The sequence below is a fragment of the Carcharhinus amblyrhynchos genome, chromosome 14 (genome assembly GCF_965287045.1).
Source record: "Carcharhinus amblyrhynchos chromosome 14, sCarAmb.v2.hapA, whole genome shotgun sequence".
NCBI classification, from domain to species: Eukaryota; Metazoa; Chordata; class Chondrichthyes; order Carcharhiniformes; family Carcharhinidae; genus Carcharhinus; species Carcharhinus amblyrhynchos.
In genome coordinates this window covers 61,322,646-61,345,395 of record NC_137337.1, presented here as the reverse complement: position 1 = coordinate 61,345,395, position 22,750 = coordinate 61,322,646, and the positions used below count along the sequence as shown (strand labels likewise).

General features: G+C 43.1%; 1 protein-coding gene across 1 annotated transcript in view; it reads right to left on the bottom strand.

The window, feature by feature from the left end:
* The window catches only part of LOC145352727 (neutral alpha-glucosidase C-like), a 103,595-nt gene that overhangs the window by 6,407 nt on the left and 74,438 nt on the right, over positions 1-22,750 (bottom strand). Inside the window, exons 17-22 of the mRNA XM_080202982.1 lie at positions 19,284-19,527; positions 14,111-14,175; positions 8,991-9,067; positions 8,028-8,102; positions 3,435-3,548; positions 2,290-2,402 (exon numbers count right to left, since the gene is read on the bottom strand). Of these exons, the coding sequence (XP_080059108.1) occupies positions 2,290-2,402; positions 3,435-3,548; positions 8,028-8,102; positions 8,991-9,067; positions 14,111-14,175; positions 19,284-19,527 (688 nt within the window). The remainder of the gene's footprint in view (positions 1-2,289; positions 2,403-3,434; positions 3,549-8,027; positions 8,103-8,990; positions 9,068-14,110; positions 14,176-19,283; positions 19,528-22,750) is intronic.

Here is a 22,750-nt window from a genome sequence, read left to right as displayed (position 1 = left end):
TGAGGGAATTTCATTGGCTTCCACGAACAGAAGCTTATACAGTGAACTCTATATTCAGATTTAAAACTTTAGTTTATTTAAATATGGACTGTATAAGGGCAAAAGATGGTGGGTGGGTTGACATGAGTTGGCTCAAAGTTGCAACAGGGGTTATAAAGGGCCACAGGGTGATGGGGCATGGTGTGGCATAAAGTGCAACCAAGATCTTGCCATTTGAGGTAGTTTTTCTAGAAGTAGGCACAGCAAGTCAAGAAATTGGCTAACTCCCACCACCGGACTTGGGAGTGAAAATCTAGGCCCAAGTTTTCCCAGAAATAACATTAAGTTTACTGGACGCATTTAGTTATCTGATATATTCTTCTCTCCCTTCTTGGACCATGCCCATCCTTCAGTTCCCAATACAAATTTTCCAACATATCCCTCAGCCATTTGCTTGGCCCAAATAATCATGGATTAGACCAAATGTTCTTTAATATTCAGCACACTGAAGTGATTGGGAGAGTTTTAAACTCTCCTGGTTTCCCAGCCTGGGGAAGGAGGGAAAATTATAATGGAGCAGATGAAAATACCAACTCTGATCTAATTTTAAAATGCATGCTTTATCAAGTTTATGAGGCACCTCCTATGAGTATGCAAATTGGGTACAATTATACCTCAACAGGATCCCAACAAAATCTTAACCCAAAGAGAGCAATGCGACTGCAGTGGCCATCTCAGTAGCTACAATTAGGTCTCAAAATCATAAAGGTTCTTCCAGGTTAAAAACTTTCCTTTGTCATGCCGGGTGGAGCAGGGATCTTCAGAATTCCCTGGTTCCCTCACCAAAATACATGAGTCCTGGTTCCCCCAGTCCCTAGTGTCCACTTCTGCTCCGATACAAGACCCAATTCCACCAAATCCCAATTCCCCATTTCACCCTCTCTCCTCTGTGAATCACCATTCCCTGTTCCTAAATCCATTGTCTGTCTCCAAAGAACATCTGCTATCACTGTCTGCCCATTCCCAAGCCCCAATCCACTGACCTACCCACAATTTCTGGTCATCCACTATACTACTGCCACTCAAGCATCAATCTCCTGCCCCCAATCCCTGTTATCAGCCTTCAAATCCAATCCCATACCTTTCTCTGTTCCACTACCCTTCTTCCTTTCTGCACCAGAGTCCTATTTGCAGTCACCCTCACATGGGGCCACTCTTTGCAGTGGCAGGCCTGGTTGACACAAACCTGCAAATGAGAAATCTAAAGGGTGAAGTTCTCCCAGGTTTGTAGCACTGATACTCTGGAAATACATAGCAATTCTGGAAAGGATGCAACGTTCGGGCAAACTGTATCAGCTGGATTTCCATCATTTCCAATTCTGGTTGGCAGTGGCTAATGATGCTCAGTTGTTAACATTTGATGGGCCTGTTTCTGCTGCTCCCAGATAAGTCAGCTCTTCATGTGGCCCTTCCCTGCTCAGAAGTTAAAATCCCTATTATTTCTGGGACAGATTAAAAACGCTGCAATTTACCCAGAGTTGAATTCCAAACCTACATCCAATCATCACCCAGGATACTTGCTTTCACCTTTAAGATATTGCCCAGCTCTGTCACAATCTTCCACTGCCATCAACATAAACTTTGTGCTTTCATCACCTCCTGTTTAGAGTTCTCTTTGTCAGCTTCTGATCTTCAACCTCAAAGCATCTAAAAGTCATCCACTGGGTATCCCTTCCATGCTTAGCCTTGTGCTTAATCGCCTGTGCCTTTGGTTACAGAGATTCCAGCCATTTTGATTCTCTTCTCAACTTCCCTTCTTCCTGAACCCTTTAGCTTTCTACCTTCAGCTCCAGCTTTAAAATGAATTCTTAAAACCAATCTCTTCAATCATGCTTTTGGCTCCCTCAAGTCTTCCACAAAAGTTCAATGCCTGCAGCTTTTCTTCTCAAAGAAGTATCTTGAGATATTTTCTGAGACAAATTGTTGCTGTTGAACTTCTGTTGTGGCTTGATTCCTTCTTAGTAAGATTCCTAGAAAAGGCCATCACTAGAAAGCATTCTTATGCTTGGTCTCTTCATCAGTAATTGCACTGACTCAAAAATCACCATCATGGTAAACTCTTCTATTGAAAACAGTTCTCTTGGCTATATCCTTCATAAAATAAACCTTGTGATGCTATTGCTGTAGATATGCTCCCTATGACAACCAAACACTAAAAGATTATCACTATAAAAGCCACTCCAAATATTTAAGAGCTTGGCATAAAATTATTTGAATGAGAGTAAAAGCTGACTTGTTGATAATACTCACACTGCTGAAAATGTATTATCCTTGAAGGTGAATCTTCTGAGCAAAAATTGGTTCTTGCTCTGATAGTTGAATGAATGACCATCATCAAGAAACAGCTTCCCTCTGGCTGAGTTCTAGAACAGAAATATGGAACAGATCAGCCTGAACGGTGCAGAACTGATGATCAATGACTGGTAGACTCTGCTTGAAGTAGCTACGCTGTTTATCTTGCCATGGTTTTCAACTTGTAAATTCCTAAGCTTTGTTCAATTGCATGAGTGGGGTGGGGTCACAGCTGGCTCATTTTCTGCCTTAAGAAACTGGCGAGCTGCACCAGAGCATGCATTTAGATCCCCCTCAGCTTGCTGGTTGGAATATTAATTTGGCCTAAAACTTAGTATTGTTCAGACCTTCTAGTTACCATATAATGTACAGTGCTGATATCACAGACATTCTCCACCCAAATCAGAAGTTTCCTCTACCAGCTACTTGCCTTTCTGAATATGGTAAAGAGCCACCAAAGCTAGAGAAGAAATGGATTAATATGATAACTGTAGCTCAGAGCACAAGGTGGCTCAATTTCAGATGTTCCTTTAGAGAGCATTACAGAGTAGAATTACTTTGGCAGTAATTGCTGGGCTTTCCAGGAAAAAGGTCTATCACAACTGAATCTATCAAGCAATATATAAATGGACGCATGATGATTGGATTGAGTTATAAAATTGCAGCACATCACCAGCTTTTCTCCAAATTGAACATTAATTTTGGTGACTACCTTATTTATGTAGCATTTTGAGGGATTTTTAATCAAAGTTGCAGCAGCTATTCAGAAGAACAATCTGCAGAAATTTGCAAGACAGATATAACAAACACTAACAGCAGATTTTAATTTGCCAGTGAATTTTCTGTCATTAAAGAGAGCATTAAGGATTACCATTTTTATGGCTTTGCTTCCATTGTCAATCAAGCATTCCTAAATCAGATCAGAGACGTTGTCTCTATCTCAGTATTTCTATTTCCCACAAAAGCTATCCTTCCATCCTCCCGAAGTGCACACACACCCAGCAGCAGAACTGCGACTACCCAAATTTATTTCAGTCACCTCGCTTAACTTGTTAACAAAAACATCATAGAAGTATAATTTACAGAGCAGAAATATCTGTTACCTCAAAATTCATTGCAATATATAGGGTGTATGAAACTGTCTCCATAGCCTTTGTGGATCTCAACACCTGTGTCTTCCTGGGTATGATGGTACCACCACGTTGATAAACGGGTATCTACAACAACACTGGTTATATCAGAAATAATGCAAAACCACAAAGTCTTGTTCTTATAGCTCACTATGACAGACAAAATCTCCTTTTCCTCCTCCATGAAGCCTCATTATACAAATGGCAAATTAGAAGGTTCAAACAAAGGTTGCATCTATTTAGTTAGAGTTAAGAAACAGTTAAGAAACAATAAACACTATTGTGTGTTTATTACAGACCCATAAATACTCAGAAAAAGATAGTGGACCAAATCTGTAGGCACATTACAGGTAAATGTAAAAACAATAATAGGGGGTTTCAATTACCCTGATATAGACGGGGGGGGGGGGGGGAGTTCCTAAAATATGTACAGGATAATTTTCTTAATGAGTATGTTTGTAGCTCAAAGAGGAATGAAGCTTTGTGTGATCTAGTTGAGAGAATGAAGTAAGGCAACTAGAATGTGTTGCAGTAGGGAAACAACTAGGCATAGCAACGATAATATATTTGGGTTTGTAGCAGTTGTGAGAGGGACAAGCAAAAGCAAAAGTGAAGGAAAACTTCAGAGATCGGAGAAAGGATCTGGCATAGGTGGACTGGAAACAAAGATCAGTCCAATGCAATGGTGGGAAAACTACTGGAGACCTTCATGAAGGACAAATTAATTCTCACTTAGAGAAACATGGATTAAAGCCAAATCATGTTTGACCAGCCAGAAATAAGTTATTTGACAAAGTAACAGAGAGAATTGACGAAGCTAGTGCCATAGATGCATATATTGGGGCTAAATTAGAGAGTGATGCACAATTAACCCACATCCATTGACTAAAATTTACATTTCACATTTACTCCACATCATGAAATTTAGGTAGCAGGCCAACTTTGTAATGTCTGCTCATTAAAATGACTTCAGCTTGTATCAGTGCTAACTGCATGTTTATTGGCTGCATGCATCTGCAAGGGTCCCAAAATCATAATTTCCTCGCCCCACTTGAAGATATCCTGCACTAATGAAAGAGGAAGAGCACTATGGTTTCAGCAGGTGCTGCTAATCATGCAGAAAGCACATCAGTTTTGCCAGGATAAAAAAATGACATAATATATAAGATCACAAGGTCTAAGATTTTAAGCTGCTGCACATGAGATAATACTGAAAGGTGCAGAGAAGGAAGTGTAATTGACCAACAAGGGTCCAGGAGGCTCTTTGAGCACATGAGCAGTGGGAGCAGAAAGTGATAAAGGTCAATAGCAAGATTCAAGTTCCAAAGATTTGATTGCACTACCATAAGGAGTTCAATCTTTGGGTTCTGTGGGTGCTGTTTGGGGATCAAAGTAACATCCAATGCAGGTACCCACATGAATTGAGTTGCATGCTATCTTGGTGAATGTGTTAGGTTATTGACTTACACCCGAAGTATGCAGAGCTGTCCAATCATGATTTCTATCAGGATACAATATTTACTCAATGCCATTGTCGCCATTTGGTACTCCAAAGTTTGCTGATGATTACACAATAGTCAGTACCATTCATGACTCCTCGGATACTGAAGTCATCTGTGTCCATATTCAGTAAGATGTTCAGACTTTAGCCGGTAAGTGTCAATTAACGTTCACACCACATAAATGCCAGACAAAGACCACCTCCACCAATACAGAATCTAACCATCGCCCCTTGACAATCAATGCCATTATCATCGCTGAACTCCCCAACGTCAACATCTTGGGGGTTCCCACTGACTAGAAACTGAACCGAACCAATCATATAAATACTGTAACTGCAAGACCAGGTCAGAGGCTGGGAATTATGTAGCAAATAACTCACCTTCTGACTCCCCAAAGTCTGTCCACCATTATAAAGCAGAAGTCAGGAGTGTGATGGAATACTCTCCACTTGCTTGAATGAGCGCCACTCCAACAGCACTCAAGAAGATTGACACCATCCTGGACAAAGCAACCTGCTTCATTAACACCTCATCCATCATGTCCAACATTCACTTCATCCATCACTGACACACAGTGATAACAACAACAGTATGTCAAATATGCACAATTCCCAAACTGAGATTAATGAATGAACTAATGGGGTTCTCAGGATGTCTGCCAATGTATGCTGAAGTGAGGTTATTTTTCACAGAATCCCCAGATAATGACAAACTGATTGTTGATTAGTTTAACTCAATGTCTCCTCTTTGTTTTCAATAAGAAGTCTCACAACACCAGGTTAAAGTTCAACATGTTTATTTGGAATCACAAGCTTTCAGAGTGCTGCTCCTTTCTCAGGTGAAGGAGTATCTTTGGTATTACAAAGAGGCAGGAAATTCCCTGGGCATCCCAGGCAAAAAAACTCTCTTACTGCAAGGGAACTCCATTGCTCCAGTTAACCTCAGATTCGAAGGTAAATCCTTATTTGATCAGCACATTGTGATGTGATCAACTTTGATGGTGTTGGAAGTGAGGGTTGGAGACAGTGGGCCCAATTTTACCATTACCTTGTGCCCATTTTTGGACATGAGGCAAAAAGCGCAATCTGCACCCACTTTGCACCGTTTCCTCTTTACCAAGGCCCGAGAATAGCCGCGATCAGGACCGTGCCCAAAATGGACACGACAGCTATTTAAATGCATGCAACTTAATGGGCTGCATGCCCAACCTTATTGGCGCATTCCCCTTTACCACCGCATTCACACATCCAGAATTGGCACGAAACAGACATGCTCCACAAAATTCCAATTCAGTCATTGCAGTTAGTGAGGGAGTAAGTGCCAAGTGTCTCTGCTTGAGATCGGTCGGGGGAGGGGGGTCCTCAGCCATTCTGCCTGAGATCAGTGAGGGGGAAGGAGGATCTACTGTCACTCTGCCTGAGATCAGTGAGGGGGAAAGAGGATCTGCTGCCACTCTGCCTGGGATCAGTGGGGGGAAGAGGGGATAAGGGGGTTAGTATTGTTTGGGGGGGGGTGGTGGGACAATGTATGTGGGTGCCAGGTAGAGGCATTATCCAGCCTGGGTGTGATGTGGTAGGAGAGTGGCATTCTATCATCTTTTTCTGCGCACGTGCAGTTGTAGGCTCCAACTGGAGCTGCAGGATTCGGGCGCATTAAGCCCCGCTCAAAGGCTTACACAATGTAATTCCGAATCACTGATGTTTTTGCAGGCAGAGCGGGCCACCTGAGAACGGGTGCAAAAGTCGGATTTGAAACACTTCCAGTTTCAAGTTCACCCAGTACTTAGAATCAAAATGGTAAAATAGGGCCCAATAGTTTCCATCACTTGCCATTTGTAACTCCAGCAAGAGATCAATAGAACACACAAACAAATGACTGAAACTGGCTATTTACACCATTTCACTAAGCATCCTGCAACTCTCCCATTGGAAACTGGAAACATCACTGCAGAATTTCAGGGTCATTTCTTTTTATTACTAATTGCACATTGCTGATGCTCTCTGTGCAAGGCTTTGTACCTGTTTGTTACTTCTTCCCTCTCCTTTCCAAGCTATCTTATCATCTCTTGAACTCAGTGGCACGATGCTAGACACAGCAGTCAAATGAAGAAAATTTCTTTAACGTGAGTAAATGTTTCCATCCATGCAGGTGTTCAATTTACAATGGACAGTGCAAGATTCAAAGCAACAGAATATTTTCAAAGTGATTAAAAAACAAAAAGAAAAATCCTTGAAACTGTTCCAAATAGGGAGCCAATCTCTCCCTCTTGTGAGACTGCAGCCTGCAACAGCACTAAGGACCAGGCAGTGTCTGGCCCTGCTTGTTCATTACTCTTTCTCTTTCTCTGCATTCGGGGTCCTGCCCATGGCATCTTCACTGAGTCTTGAAGCCCAGCCCCTACCATAAACCCGGCAGTGACACTTCCACTGTTGAGACAGTGGCCTGTCTAAACTCAACTCCACCACCCTGGTGCTGCACAACAACATAGGTTCCAACATAAGCCATCTCATGACATTCAACTTGTACTTCTATTGATTTCTGGCAAAGCAACATAGACTGGGAAGTTTGTCTGAGGGAATGCACAATTTTCTTCATTACTGAGACTTGTTCTCAGCAGCTGCTGCCAGGCTAAGCACAATCAGGTTCAGATTTAGATTCTAACAAAGTCCCCTAATGCCTATTCAGCTGGAAAATTCCAATTCCCATTGTGGCATTTCTGACCGACATGATTGGTATGGGGCACATGAAGGCCAATTTAAACTGTGTTTCCACACTCATTTCAAAGCTGGATTGATGTTGCATGACTGTACAAACTCATAACTCAATCTGAGTATGATATTTGCAATCAACCGGCAGAGGAGATGCTCTTCCCAATATTTTGGGTTGGATATGAACTCAAAGAATGTAGGTGAAAGGACAGTATTCAAACCAGTGCTGCACCCCATCCCACATTTTAACAGAATTTAACTGCCATTATTGGCAATGAAAACTATGCCAGGTTTATCTTCTCTCAATTCCTGACAATGCGCCACTAGATTACAGCTGAAAGAAACTGGACACTTACGCTATCAAGGGTTACAGAAACATGCAGAGTCTGTTCACCACCAAACCGCTGTAATGTTCCGAGATGGTACCACAGCTTCAGGAAAAAGAAAATGAAACAGAGGATGTTACAAAAATAATTTTGTTGTAATGAACAAGAACAGTTTTAAAACAAGAAAATGTCCCTTGGTGTAATAGAGGGAGGAGAAAAAGTGTATAATGAACAGGATCTGGCAGAACAGCTTGCAAAGATGCCTGAAAATAAGGTGGATGAGCTAGAGGTTGTGACGGAAGGTGTAATGGAACAACTATTAAAAGGGCTTGAAGGTGACTACAAAATATTACTCATCCCACTGATATTAAACTCCCTTCCAAAAATAGTATGCCTTTTAAGTCCTGTTTAAAACAAAACTTATGGTCTAGAAAATCAGGAATGATTAGTCCTGAATTACAGCAGATATTTGACCTTGGACTTCAGTTAATTGAATTTGAAAAGTTTCAGGAAGGTGCTGGCCATCCCCAAAAACCTTGAGGATGAAGAACCTTGAAATTTCAGGTCCTGTCCTCAGAAGAGGCCAGTAGTGTGGGGGGGGGGGGGGGGGGGGGGGTGGGTGGTTTTGGTAATGTTGGGTCGCGGGAATTAGAAAGGGAGGAGAGAGCCATGAATAGAGAGTGAATTGGGACTGGAGATGAAGGGGTAAATGAGAAATGAGGCAAGTGATGGACAACTGTGACCTGTGATTTTAATATGGATCCAGGAGGATCGCTCCTCATGCTTCAAACTCCACAGAAAAGGTTTGGTTTTACAAATTTACATTTTATCTGATGGCCTGCAGTAGTCCCTTTCCGGATCAAAGGTTACCCAGCATGAGGATGGTTTTTCTAGGAATCTAAATTTTTGCTAATAACACTATGATGGGCACAATTATCCAACACACTTAAAAGCTATGGCTACTTTGGACACATCAGATAGTCTTCAACTCACCTCTCCTGTCCCAGGAAGTAACACATTCACTTCTGTAACCCCAGCTTCAATCACTGGATGTACCAGCAAGGCTTCTCCTAAGGATTGCAAGAACAATACAGCAATCCACATTTAGTTAATGAATTTACCATTGATCAGCTAGTTGTTTGCTTCGTTTTCTTGTTTTTAAGAGGCTCAGTCATCCCAATCAGAGGGAGGAGACTCCTCCTCCCTTACAGCTGGTAGTGCCATTTCAGGAGGACTAGGCTATGTTTCCTAATTCTGCTGCCCAGACCTGAGTCTCAAGCCAAAGACCTGCAACGGCTGATTCTTGTTTCCTCATTAGAGTGAAGAGACCTTTCTCTGGACTTAAATTGGCAAACATTTCAGACAGAAAAGTTAACATTCACAAACAAAATCTTATCTCCATCAAAATCCTCATTAATTCTTTCTTCAGTAGCTTTGAACTAAAGTTTCAAGGTGGAGGGGACAACTACTGCATTTCTTAATTAATTTTTTACTGTAAGTATCCGGTGATAGTACTGACTATACAAAATTATTCGACTTTTGGATGCAATCTAAGACATTCCTGGATCAGCTAAAGCGAGGTGCAAAGTGAAGATTTCTCTACTCTGTCCCAACAACGTGTTCCAATTCTAGCTTCTGAACCTGTGGCATTTTCATTGCCATATTCAACGACTAAACCACAGAAAGGTTATGGCACAGAGAGGTCATTCAGCAAATCATTTCTGTGCTGGCCAAAAAGGAGAGAAAAAAATGAACTAGCCACTCAATTAATCCCACCTTCCAACATCTGCCCACAGCTTTGTAGGTCACTTCAACTGCAGATTCAGTTGCTTTTAAATGAGTTGAATGCTTCTGGCTTGACCAGCAAATGTGGTAGTGAGTTCTAGATAACCATCTCCCTCTAGGTGAAAATGTTTTTCCTCATGGTCCCTCTAATCCATCCGTCATTCACCTTAAATCTATGCCACTCGTAATTGACCTCTCTATCCTATCTGGACCCTACATTTTTTTCAGTTAGGCAGCCTTCTCCATTCTAAGGCAAATAACCCTAGCCTATCCAATTCTCCTCACATCTGCAATTGAAAAGGTGAAAGCAGGAGAGATTGAATGACAAAAGAGATGACGGTGCATGGCAAAAGGAGATAATAATGGGAAAGTAAAGAAATAAAAGATAGGTTTCAAGGAGCACAAACTTGAACACCAAGTATTCTCCAATTTGGCGCACACACACAGGCTCCTTTACCATAGCCTTGCAAATTTTTTTCTTTTAAGTATATAACCAATTTCCTTTTGAAACTTACTATTGAATTTGCTGCTACAGTCCATGTTAACAAAACAAAGGAGACAGTCATCAACTCCAGGAAGCATAGTGGAGGGCATGTCCCTGTCTACATCAATGGGGATGAAGAAGAAATGATCAAGAGCTTCAAATTTTAGGTGTCCAGATTACCAACAACCTATCCTGGTCCCCCCATGTCAATGCTATAGTTAAGAAAGCCCAGCAATGCCTCTACTTTCTCAGGAGACTAAGGAAATTTAGCCTGTTTGCTACAACTCTCACCAACTTCAACAGATACACCATAGAAAGCATTCTTTCTGGTTGGATCACAGCTTGATATGGCTCCTGCTCTGCTCAAGACAGCAAGGATTGACAAAAGGATGTGAATGTAGCCCAATTCATCAAACAAACTAGCCTCCCATCCATTGACTCTGTCTACACTTTCTGTTGCCTCGGCTAAACAACCAGCATAATTAAGAACCCCACGCACATTCTCTCTTCCACCTTCTTCTTTCAGGAAAAAGATACAAAGTCTGAGGTCACATACCAACCAACTCAAGAACAGCTTCTTCCCTGCTGCTGGTCAGACGTTTGAATGGACTTATCTTGCATTAAGTTGATCTTTCTCTACACCCAAGCTATGATTGTAACATTACATTCGCAACTCTCTTGTTTCCTTCTCTATGAATGATATGTTTTGTTTGTATGGCGCAAGAAACAATACTTTTTACTGTATGATAGTACATGTGACAATAATAAATCAAATGAAATCAAATTCACTCCAGGATTGATTCCACTGATAAAATAGGGATTTTTATAGCAAAGCAATCTTTATTTATAACACAGTTTAAAATAACTCAAACAAAGGAAACAGCTCAAATATCAGCAGTTGAATAATACTTAGAAATGAAATGAGTCAATTTTAATTTCTAGCTTATTACTGCGGCACGGTAGCACAGTGGTTAGCACTGCTGCTTCACAGCTCCAGGGTCCTGGGTTCGATTCCCGGCTCAGGTCACTATCTGTGTGGAGTTTGCACATTCTCCTCGTGTCTGCTTGGGTTTCCTCCAGGTACTCCGGTTTCCTCCCACAGTCCAAAGACGTGCGGGTTAGGTTGATTGGCCATGCTAAGAAATTGCCCCTTTGTGTCCAGGGTTGTGTAGGTTAGAGGGATTAGTGGGTAAAATATGTAGGGATATGGGGTAGGGCCTGGGTGGGACTGTGTTCAGTGCAGACTCAATGGGCCAAAGGCCCTCTTTCTGCATTGTAGGGTTCTATGATTTACTGTTCCGGCTCCAAATAAGCAACATTCCTCGTACAGGCTTAAAGATCACTTCAAAAGTAGTTAACAATCACAAGTATATTTGCTATAATAAGTGCAGACAGCTTTGGCGTCTTCTGAAGAGATAAATGAGTTTCAAAGTAGTTTATAGAAACCTCTGTCTTCAAACAATTTTCATCTAAAACTGCAAATCTGAACTGCAAAAACTCCTTTCTTTCTGCTACAGAACAAGCTCTCTGATTTCCTATCACGGTCTAAAGATGTATAGGTTAGGTTGATTGGCCATGCTAAATTGTTCTTTAGTGTCCAAAGGCATGTAGATTAGGTGGATTAGTCACAGTAAATGCATATTGTTACTGGGATAGGGTGGAGGGGAGGGCCTGAATAATGTGCTCGTTTGTAGAAACAGTGCAGGCTCAATGGGCTAAAAGGCCTCTTTCTGTACAATAGGGATTCTATGAAGAGTCTGTGATCTTTAGACAGTGGGAGGAAGCTGGAGCATGTGGAGGAAACCCACAGAGACATGGGAATAATGTGTAAACTCAACACAGACAGTCACCCAAAGCCAAAATTGAACTCAGGTCCCTGGCGCTGTGAGGCAGCAGTGCTAACCACTGTTGCACCGTGCTACCACCCCAAGGGAGGAGGAATGGCAATTAAAGTCAAAGTTAAAGTTTATTTATTAGTCACAAATAAGGCTTACATTAACACTGCAATGAACAGCCAGCATAATTAAGGACCCTGGACATAACTCTCTTCCACCTTCTTCCATCAAGATAAAGATATAAAAATCTGAGGTCAAGTACCAATCGACTCAAGAACAGCTTCTTCCCTGCTGCCATCAGACTTCTGAATGGTCCTAATTGCATTAAGTTAATCTTTCTCCGCTGCCTAGCTATGACTTTAACACTACATTCTGCACTCCCTCATTTCCTTCCTACGAACGGTATGCTTTGTCAGTATAACCCACAAGAAACAATACTTTTATTGCATACTAATACATGTGACAATCATAAATCAACAAAAAGTAATAAATCATTCCAGGTTGTAATAACTCACTGGGTAAAATTATTTTACTTTCTCCTTGGATTTTTTGCAAATAGTCATAAATCTTTGTTCCCGGTTAGCAACTTTCCTGCAAAATTACTTTCCTAGTAATTTTGAATCACCATTAAATCTTCCCTGAACCTTCCATCGGAATAGGAGTAGCCACTTGAGTCATTCAGTAATCTGTATCTTAAATACAACTACCTGTTTTGATTCCCTAATCCTTAATGCTTTTGCCAAAAAACTTTACTAATCTCAGTTTTGAAATTTTCAAGTGACCTTCAGCCTCAACAGCATATTTGAGGATAGCTTCTTGTGTGGAAAAATGCTTCCTGATATCACCCTGAACCAACTAGGTCAACTTTTATGGTTATGCACTCTTGTTCTAGACACAGAGAGAATTTAGTTCGGCCAATGCACCTAACCAGCATGTCTTTTGATTTGTGGAAGGAAGAGAGCACCTGGAGGAAACCCATGCAGGCACAGGGAGAATGTGCATATTGTACACAGACAGTGACCCAAACTGGGAATTAAACCCAGGTCCCTGTGCTGTGTGCTAGCAGTGCTAATGGTAGTACAGTGGCTTGGGTCACTGTGCGGAGTCTGCACATTCTCCCACTGTCTGTGTAGGTTTCCTCCGGGTGCTCCAATTTCCTCAGTCCAAAAGACATGTTGGTTAGGTGCATTGACCATGCTAAATTATCTCTCAGTGTGCCAGAACAGGCGTCAGAGTGTGGCATATACGTGATTTTCACAGTAACTTCATTGCGGTGTTAATGCATGTCTACTTGTGACATTAATGACTTTAAACTAAAACAACCATATTACTTTACTGCCAGTTGGCTGACAATCACATTCTCCCCTTTCTATACCTGTGCTTTCTTCTGAGATATAACTGTGCTCTGGAATAAATTATTCAGAAATTCCTCAACCCCCCCTTATGTGTCAGAGTGTTTCTAAAATTCACATTCCAGCGCAACTGTAGGGAGAACAAGTACAGCTTGTCCCTCCGTATAACTGAAATCATCCGACCCTAGTACCATTCTTATAAATCTCTTCTCCACCCTTCCAATAATGTGCTGCCCAGAACACAATAAGCTGAGTCCAAACAATTAATTTTTATATGGTTTATTGTATTTCCTTTTGTATTCTATGTCTCTCTAATATAAAGCCACGAGTCCTATTTGCATTTTAACAGCTTTGTTAACTTGTCCTGCCACTGTCAAAGATTTGTGTATGTGAATCCCTAGATCTCTCTGTTCTGGTGCACATGATTAAATCATGACATTTAATTTATATTAATCTCTCTCTTTTTTCCAGAATCCATCACTTCACACCATTCTATATTGTCTTTCATTGATGTGCTTGCTTGTATCACTGGATGTCCACCTCTAAAGTCTACCATTGTCCTTCTCGTTGTTTATGATCTAACCTGGTCACAGAATAGGGCTGTAATCAATAAATAGGCAAGTCACAGGTGTCCTTTCAGGTTGTTAGATACTGTACCTATCATGTACTCATCATCAACTGCAAATGTGTTCACCTCGGCAGGAAACTCCACCCATAAAGGCCTATGAAAGAAAATGCCAAAAGTCACTTACTGGAAACATAAGGGAACACCACCATTAAGTAACTCACTGTGTTCAAAGAAAAATTGGGTTTAGAGAATTAATATTTGACTTGTGAGCATTTGATGCCAGTGCTGGGTTACAATAGGGAACAAAATCCATACGCCTACACAGAATTGCCACTCAATGCAAATATAATATTGTAATGTGACTGAGCCATGCATTATCAATTCCCAGCAGCTCTGGTATGGTTTGTTCTGTCATAATGCACTGCCAAAATAACTTACAGGAGCATCAAGTAAAACATCAAATTGGATATGTTGAAACCCACATATTGATCAATGTATTGAGTGGTAGCTTTCTGGAAAACTGAGTTTGTTGGGCAATGGGTCAGGTCTATCTAACAGCAAAAAAGGATGACTACTTGATTGAGATACCAAAGAGCTGTTGGTACCCAAGAAACTGGTCCACAACAATGCCATCACCTTCAGGTGAAAGACAGAGGGAGATTTGAGGATCAATTCCTTAAACAACTACCATTCTGGGATGCAAATTGCTAACATAAAGCACTTAAACTGATCTGAATCTCATGCCTTGTAATTCGTATTGGCTCGCTGGGCTCAGGCACGAGCAGGCTTAGACAAGGTGAGTTACTAGTTCCATCTTTCCTGTGTTCCATTTCGGTATACGTAATTCCAAGGGTGGTCAGGTACATGGCAGGGTCTATGGGGAGACCCTTCAGCTGTGTTAGGTGCCACATGTGGGAGTTCCTGGAGACAACGCGTCTCCTGAAGGCCCACATCTGCATCAAGTGTTTAGAGCTGCAGCGTTTGAGGGCCCAGGTCAGGCAATTAGAGCTGCGTTTAGAGGATGCATTTCTGGTCAGGGAGAACAAGGAGATAATGGCTATGAACCATGGACAAGTGGAGGTCCCAGGGCCTGGGACAGGTGGGTAACTGTTAGGAAGGGGAAGAAGAATAGTCCTGGTCCAAAGACTACCCCAGTGCCCCCCCAAAAGGCATCAACAGGGGTACAAAAGGTAAGACAGGAGGACCAGAATGCCTCAGAGGGAAGGAAGGGGGCTGGCAACGAGATAGTGGTGGGAGGGTTAAAGGAATTGATTCTGTGGGCAAAAGCGTGACTCCAGGATGGTAGTCTGCCTCCCTGGAGCAGGGGTACAGGACGTATCAGAGAGGATAGAGGGAATTTTGAAGGGTGAAGGGAACCAGGCTGAAGTAGTTATACACATAGGAGAGAAGGACGTAGGAAGGCAGAGCAGGGGGGGATGTACGTAGGCAATTCAGGGAGTTGGGGGCCAAGGTGAAGAGCAGGACCTCCAGGGTGGCATTCTCTGGGCTGCTGCCTAGTAACAGCATGGCTAGGAATAATGAGATCGTGCAGCTGAATGCGTGGCTGAGGGATTGATGCAAGTAGAAGGCTTTACTTTTGTCGATTACTGGGAAGTATTTGTGAGAGAAGGGCACCTGTACAGGAGGGATGGGGAACATTTGAATGGGAGGGGGACAAATATCTTAGCTGGGAGGTTAGCTGGAGTGTTTCAGCAGGGTTTAAACTAATGGGGGGGGAGTTGGGGATGAGACTGATAGCTTATTAGGCACTGGGATTGGGAGCGAGTTGGGTGACAGGGTAGGTTTGGTTGAAGGGAAAATTATCCGGGGGAAGGAGGATCCGACTGGGCCTGGAGGTTTGGATTGCGTCTGTTTTAATGCGAGGAGTGTAACGGGTAAAACAGATGAGCTTAGGGCCTTGATGCTCATGAGGAATTTAGATGTGGTGGCAGTGACGGAGACATGGTTAAAGGAAGGGCAGGACTGGCAGCTGAATATTCCTGGGTACAAGTGTTTTAGGTGTGACAGAGGAAGGTTGAAGAGAGGTGGTGGGGTGGCGTTGTTAGTTAAGGAGCACCTCACAGCAGTGCAGAGGGAGGATAATATGGAGGAGTTAGGGATTGAGTCGCTGTGGGTGGAGTTGAGGAATAGGAAGGGAGCGATTACTATGCTAGGGGTGTACTATAGGCCACCCAACAGCCCAAGGGCAGTGGAAGAAGGCATTTGTAAAGACATTTTAGATAGGTGCAGAAAGAATAGGGTTGTTGTAGTGGGTGACTTTAACCTTCCTGGAGTGGATTGGAAGGTGCCTAGAGTTGGGCGTTCGGATGCGAAGGAATTTGTAAAATGTGTGCTGGAAGGGTCCTTGGAGCAGTACGTAACTAGCCCGACTAGGGAGGGGGCTATACTGGATTTAATTTTGGGTAATGAGCCCGGTCAGGTGGTTGAGGTTGCAGTAGGTGAACATGTGGCTAACAGTGACCACAAGTCTGTCTACTTTAGGATAAAAATGGAAAAGAATGAGTGCTGTCCGAAGGGGAGGGTGCTGAACTGGGGGAAGGCGAACTATAGCCAGATTAGGAAGGACCTGAAGGACACTGATTGGGAGAGGGTGTTAGTGGGTAAGTCCACGATTGGCAAGTGGGAGGCTTTCAAGGGCAAACTGAAAATGTTGCAGGAAAGACATGTGCCGGTAAAGAGGACGGATGGGAAAGGCAGGATTAGAGAGCCGTGGATCACAGGGGATATTGAGGACTTGGTCAGGAGGAAGAGAGAGGCATATGTTAGGTCTAAGCAACTGGGAACGGAGACAGCACTGGAGGAATATAGAGAGAGCAGGAGGGTGCTCAAAAGGGGATTAGAAGGGCGAAAAGGGGGCATGAAATTGCTTTGTCTGATAGGATTAAGGAAAATCCGAAGGCATTTTACTCTTATATTAGGAACAAAAGGATGGTTAGAGGGAAAATCGGTCCTCTTAGGGACAAAGGAGGGGAACTGTGCATAGAGTCTGAGGGAATGGGGGAGATCCTGAATGAATACTTTGCGTCAGTATTCACGAAGAAGAGGGGCTTGGTGTCTTGTAATGTCTTGGAGGGAGCTGTAGACCAGTTGAAGGAAATATCCATTATGAGGGAGGAAGTGTTAGGGTTTTAGGCAGCATAAAAACTGATAAAGCTCCAGGGCCTGATGGCATTTATCCCAGGCTACTTAGGGAAGTGAGAGATGAAATTGCTGGGCCTCTGACGCAAATCTTTGTCTCTTCTTTGGACACAGGTGAGTTCCCAGAGGACTGGAGGATAGCTAATGTGGTACCGCTGTTTAAAAAGGGCAGTAGGGATAACCCTGGTAATTATAGGCCGGTGAGTTTGACTTCAGTGGTAGGAAAGTTGTTGGAAAACATTCTTAGGGATAGGATGTATAAGCATTCGGAGCGTTGCGATCTGATTAGGGATACGCAGCATGGCTTTGTTCAGGGGAGGTCTTGCCTTACGAATCTCGTAGAATTTTTTGAGGAGGTGACAAAAACGGTTGACAATGGACGAGCCGTTGATGTCATCTATATGGATGTCAGTAAGGCGTTTGACAAAGTCCCTCATGGTAGGCTGGTAGAAAAGGTTAAGGCTCATGGGATACGAGGACAGGTAGCTAGATGGATTGAAAACTGGCTAGGCAACAGGAGACAGAGAGTAGTAGTGGAAGGGTCCTTTTCTACCTGAAGGTCTGTCACCAGTGGTGTGCCGCAGGGCTCAGTACTGGGACCTCTTCTATTCGTAATATATATAAATGACTTGGAAGAGGGCGTACGTGGTGTGATCAGCAAGTTTGCAGATGACACAAAGATGGCAGGATTGGCGGATTGCGAGGAGGAGTGGTCAGGTGACACAGCAGGATATAGATAGGCTGGTATATTGGGCAGATAAATGGCAGATGGAATTTAATCCTGATAAATGCGAGGTGATGCATTTTGGAAGGAATAATGCAGGGAGGAGTTACATGATAAAGGGTAGACCAATTAAGAGTATAGAAATGCAGAGGGACCTGGGAGTGCAAGTGCATAAGTCTCTGAAGGTGGCAACTCAGGTGGAGAAGGTTGCGAAGAAAGCTTACAGTATGCTAGCCTTTATAGGAAGGGGTATGGAGTATAAGAGCTGGCGTCTAATGCTACAGTTGTACAGAACGTTGGTTAGACCGCATTTGGAGTACTGTGTCCAGTTCTGGTCACCTCACTACCGGAAGGACGTGGAGACCCTGGAAAGAGCGCAGAGGAGGTTTACCAGGATGCTGCCTGGTATGGAAGGACTGGGTTATGAGGAAAGATTGGGTAAACTGGGGCTCTTTTCCTTAGAAAGATGGAGATTAAGGGGGGACCTGATAGAGGTGTATAAAATAATGAAGGATATAGATAGAGTAAACAGTGGTAGGCTTTTTCCTAGATTGGAGACAAATATCACGATGGGCCACGAGCTTAGGGTGAGGGGGGAGGAGTATAATTTGGATGCTAGAGGGAGGTTTTTCACACAGAGGGTCGTGGGGGTAAGGAATGCACTACCAAGTAAGGTGGTGGAGGCAGGCACGCTGGACTTGTTTAAGGTTTACTTAGATAGGCACATGAGCGAAACAGGGACGGAGGGTTATAGGAGACGGTTTTAAATAAGGGTCAGAGCATCGGGACGCTACTAGAAATCTAATGCTACTTGTGTTGATGTTTTGTCTCTTTTACTCTGCAGGTGTGTCGGTCCACCTTATTGTCTAACGAGGGGCATGCACACGGTGGGTCGTGTGTGGGCTGCTCTTGGATGTTTCGAGAGTGGCCTAGTACTTCACGTCGTTTGTGTATGCTTAAAATTGGACCAGCAGATGGTCACAACAGCTCAGTGACTATCACTGCTAGCTGTGCAGATACATGGATTTGGGCCAGTGGCTGTGGGAGCTTGCACATTCTCCCTGTGGTTGCGTGGGTTTCCTCCGGGTGCTCCGGTTTCCTCCCACACCCCAAAGATGTGCTCTTAGGCTGATTGATGTAACAAATTGTCCCTAAATTATTCTCCCCTGAATCTGGTTTCCAATGGGGGTACCATAAGCATAGACACGGGTCAAGGGAGGTGTAAGAAAAATGCATTGTTAATATGGCGGCGCGGGCTCGTTGGGCTGAAGAGCCTGTTTCCTGTGCTGTGTTGTTCTTTGCATAATTAAGCACTGTGTAAATCACCCATGTGCCAATGAACAGCCTACATTTACTGGAAATATGGGGATGTGGTTTACCTGATTACTGGCTCAGCTTTGGTATGGGCCATGTAGAAGAGTGTGTACCAGAATGGCAGCAGTGCATATCGCTCTCGAATTGTTTCCCGGATAATTCTGGTGTTGTCCTCGCCAAACAACCAGGGCTCTCGCCGCTCTGTCTCTGTGTAGGAATGGTTCCTGAAGAAAGGTTGGTACGCAGCAGCCTGGTACCAGCGAACAAGGAGCTCAGGTTCAGGATTCTGCAAAAACCCACCTACGTCAGCTGAAGAGAAAGGGCATTTTGTAAAGGGCAGAAGGCAAAGAGGGCCAAGTTGTGCAATCCGATTTCTGAGAACATTCTTACCTCTTCAGAGTGATTTTGAACAGACACAGTTTTTGAAAAGCCAGAGGCAGAAGATTTTGAAATCCCTGTCACAGCACTGCCATGTTGGGTTTTGTGGAGAGGACTCAAAACAGTTAAAATTGCCCCTTAGGTTAGAGGGATTAGCAGGTAAATGTGTAGGGATATGGGGGGGGTAGGGCCTGGGTGGGATTGTGGTCGGCGCAGACTCGATGGGCCGAAGGGTCTGTTTCTGCACTGTAGGGTTCTACGTTCTAAAACAGTGGACGTTACACACAAGCAGATGTAACCAGTCATGTGATGATCTTCTTCCACTCACAAAAGAGTAATAGATCATGAAACAAAATTCAACATCCAAAACATTGTCCTTTGAATTTCAGGAGGCAGAATAGCCCCGGTAATAATCAATTATTAAGAATTTTCACCTCTTAATGTGATAGCTGCAGATTATATCTCATTAGTAAATGTATAATGCCAGAATAACTTGCATCCTTCTTATTTAATTTTTCCCTAATTAAACTAATACCCTCTCTTGACAAAGTACTTAAGTGTACTTCAAAATACTATTTTGAGATATCCTGAGGGTATGGAAGATGCTTTAGTGCAGGTTCTGTCTTTTTTTCTTCCCTTTCCATGTCCCACTCCCCAGCATGGCAATTTATTTAGAGACCATGTGGATTGTTGAATATCCTGCTCCCAAATCTCAGTGGGCTTTCAAAATTGCACTCCTGCGCCCTTTTTTTCAATTGATTCTTGACCTTGAACTTTTGATTCAGATAAGCATCTTCACAACATGCAGCATAAGCTGCCACTAAGATTTCTGTTACGGATGACAACATGATGTACGTGTGCAATTTTGTTGATTTAATTTTTTTACTTCTATGAAGCTTTCCTCCAACTTTCACTGAAACTTCACGCTGCTGTCTCTCAGTTTGAATCAACTCTATCCACAGAAGTACACAAAAGTTTTGGTATTACTTTAAAGACAATTTTCTTTAATAATTAAATATCTATTAATATTATTTAATTATTATTATTTCATAACCATCTGTTTAATCTATGTGTTCCAGACTTGCAAAAACAGTGATACCTAGACTCCATGGCTGTGATGTTTAAAAGCTAAGTAGTTCCACTCTGCAGTTGTGACTTCAAGCATCCACTCAAGACTTGACACATAATCTAGGTTAACACTTTAGTTTGTTATGGCCCAGCAGTTGCTAAGTGCCAGGCTGTCCAAATCCCAAAGGAATCAGATGCCAGAATGATTTTGCAATTTGCGCATCATGAGGTTTCGGAAGCCAAAATAAGAGTTTAGAACAATTTTGATAATTTTATATCAAAGTTAAACAATTATTAGAGTCAAAATAAAACTTAAAATACAAGAGTACCTTTACACAATTAGTTGGACTTTACCAACATTTCCAAAAGGATTTTGGCATAAATAAACTCACAGCTAAATTCTCTTTTGATGGCAATACTCTTTATAGATTTTCGAGACTATAAAATTCTCGTAACATTACCACATAATGCCCTGCTGTTCTTAGGGTGCTGCCTGAGGGTGGTAGCAAATTGCTGTTCACAAGTCTAGCTACAACACACATACTGGGCCCGACTTTACCATCAATTTGCACCTGTTTTCGGGCACGAAAACTTGGTAAAGTCGGGCGCAAGGTGAGTAGCACGATCTGCACCCGCCTCTGTGCCCATTCCCCCTTTAGCAATAGCTGAAAATGGCCACCGCCCAAAATGCATGCATTTAAATTGACTTAATGGGCTGCATGGCCAAACTTGCCTGTATTTTCCTCTTTACCACTGCATTCGCCCATCCAGATTCGGTGGGAAACAGACATGGTGTGCAAAGTTCCGATGTGGGCACTCCAGCTTCTGAGGAGGTAAATTCAGAGTTTCTAGCAGCTCTCTGACTTAAGTCAATGGTGTTGGTGGGGAGGGCGGCAGGGAGGAGAGAATTGGGTCAGATGGCTCTCTGATTGGGGGGGAAGGGAGGCAGGTCAGATAGCTCTTTGGTGTGGGGGTTAGAGAGGAAGGAGGATCAGATGGTTCTCTGACAGGATGGACAGGGCAGCAGGTCAGATGGTTTTCTGGTAGAGGGGGAGGGATGGAGGTGGGTCAAATGGCTCTCTGGTGGGTAGGAGAGAGAGGCTAGTCAGATGGCTCTCTGGTGGGGGAGCACAGGCGAGGGGCCCCCATCGCCACTCTGCATGGGATCGGTGGGGGTGGAAAGGGGGGGTCCACTGCCACTCTGTGTATGATCGATGGGGGGAAAGGGGGCATCTGCTGCCACTCTGCGTGATTGTTGGGGTGAGGGGTGCCTGCTGCCACTCTGCATGCGATCAGTGCGGGGGGGGGTCCGTTGCCACTTTGCAAGTGATTGATGGGTGGGAGGGGGGAGTCTGCTGCCACTCTGTGTGAGATTGGTGAGGGGAAGGGGGGCAGGGGATAAGGGGGTCAGTTATGTTCTGGGGGTGGGGCAATGTCTGTGGGGGCCAGGGGAGGCATTATCCGGCCCAGGAGTGATGTGGCAGGGAAGCATTTTTCTTTTTTTTACTGCGCACACACAGTTGGAGGCGGCGATCGGAGCTGCAATGTTTCAGGTTTCTGTAGCATGATTCAGAAGCACTGCTATTTTTTCGGGTAGAGTGCGTATGGGGGTGCCTAAGAACAGGTCTGAAAATCTCCCAGTTTCAATCCACCTGGCACTTAGAATTAAAATGATAAAATAGGGCCCACTGTCTTGTTGGAGACCTCATAGCTACCACGACAACACAGTCTTCAATGTGTCCTTAAATCTGTTTTTTATGTTACGCTCTATTGTTTTCCTTTAAAAATTCATTTTCCTGGAATTTAACAGCCTCTTCTTTTTTAACTTTACTGCCAATATATTTCAAAAGTAAACTCACATAACTTTGCCTTATCTACATGCAATCTTCCAACTGTATATGCCCCTTTTGAAATACAATCAACCTGCGTTAAATCACTTCTTTTATTTGCCTATGTAAATGTGCTTTGTATTTGAAGCACAATACAAAATAAGTAACTAGAGTATGTAACAAAGGAAATGTAAAAAATGTGGGGGACATTAATCTTCATATAGGCTGTACCAATAAAATTTGCAAGGGTGGTGTGG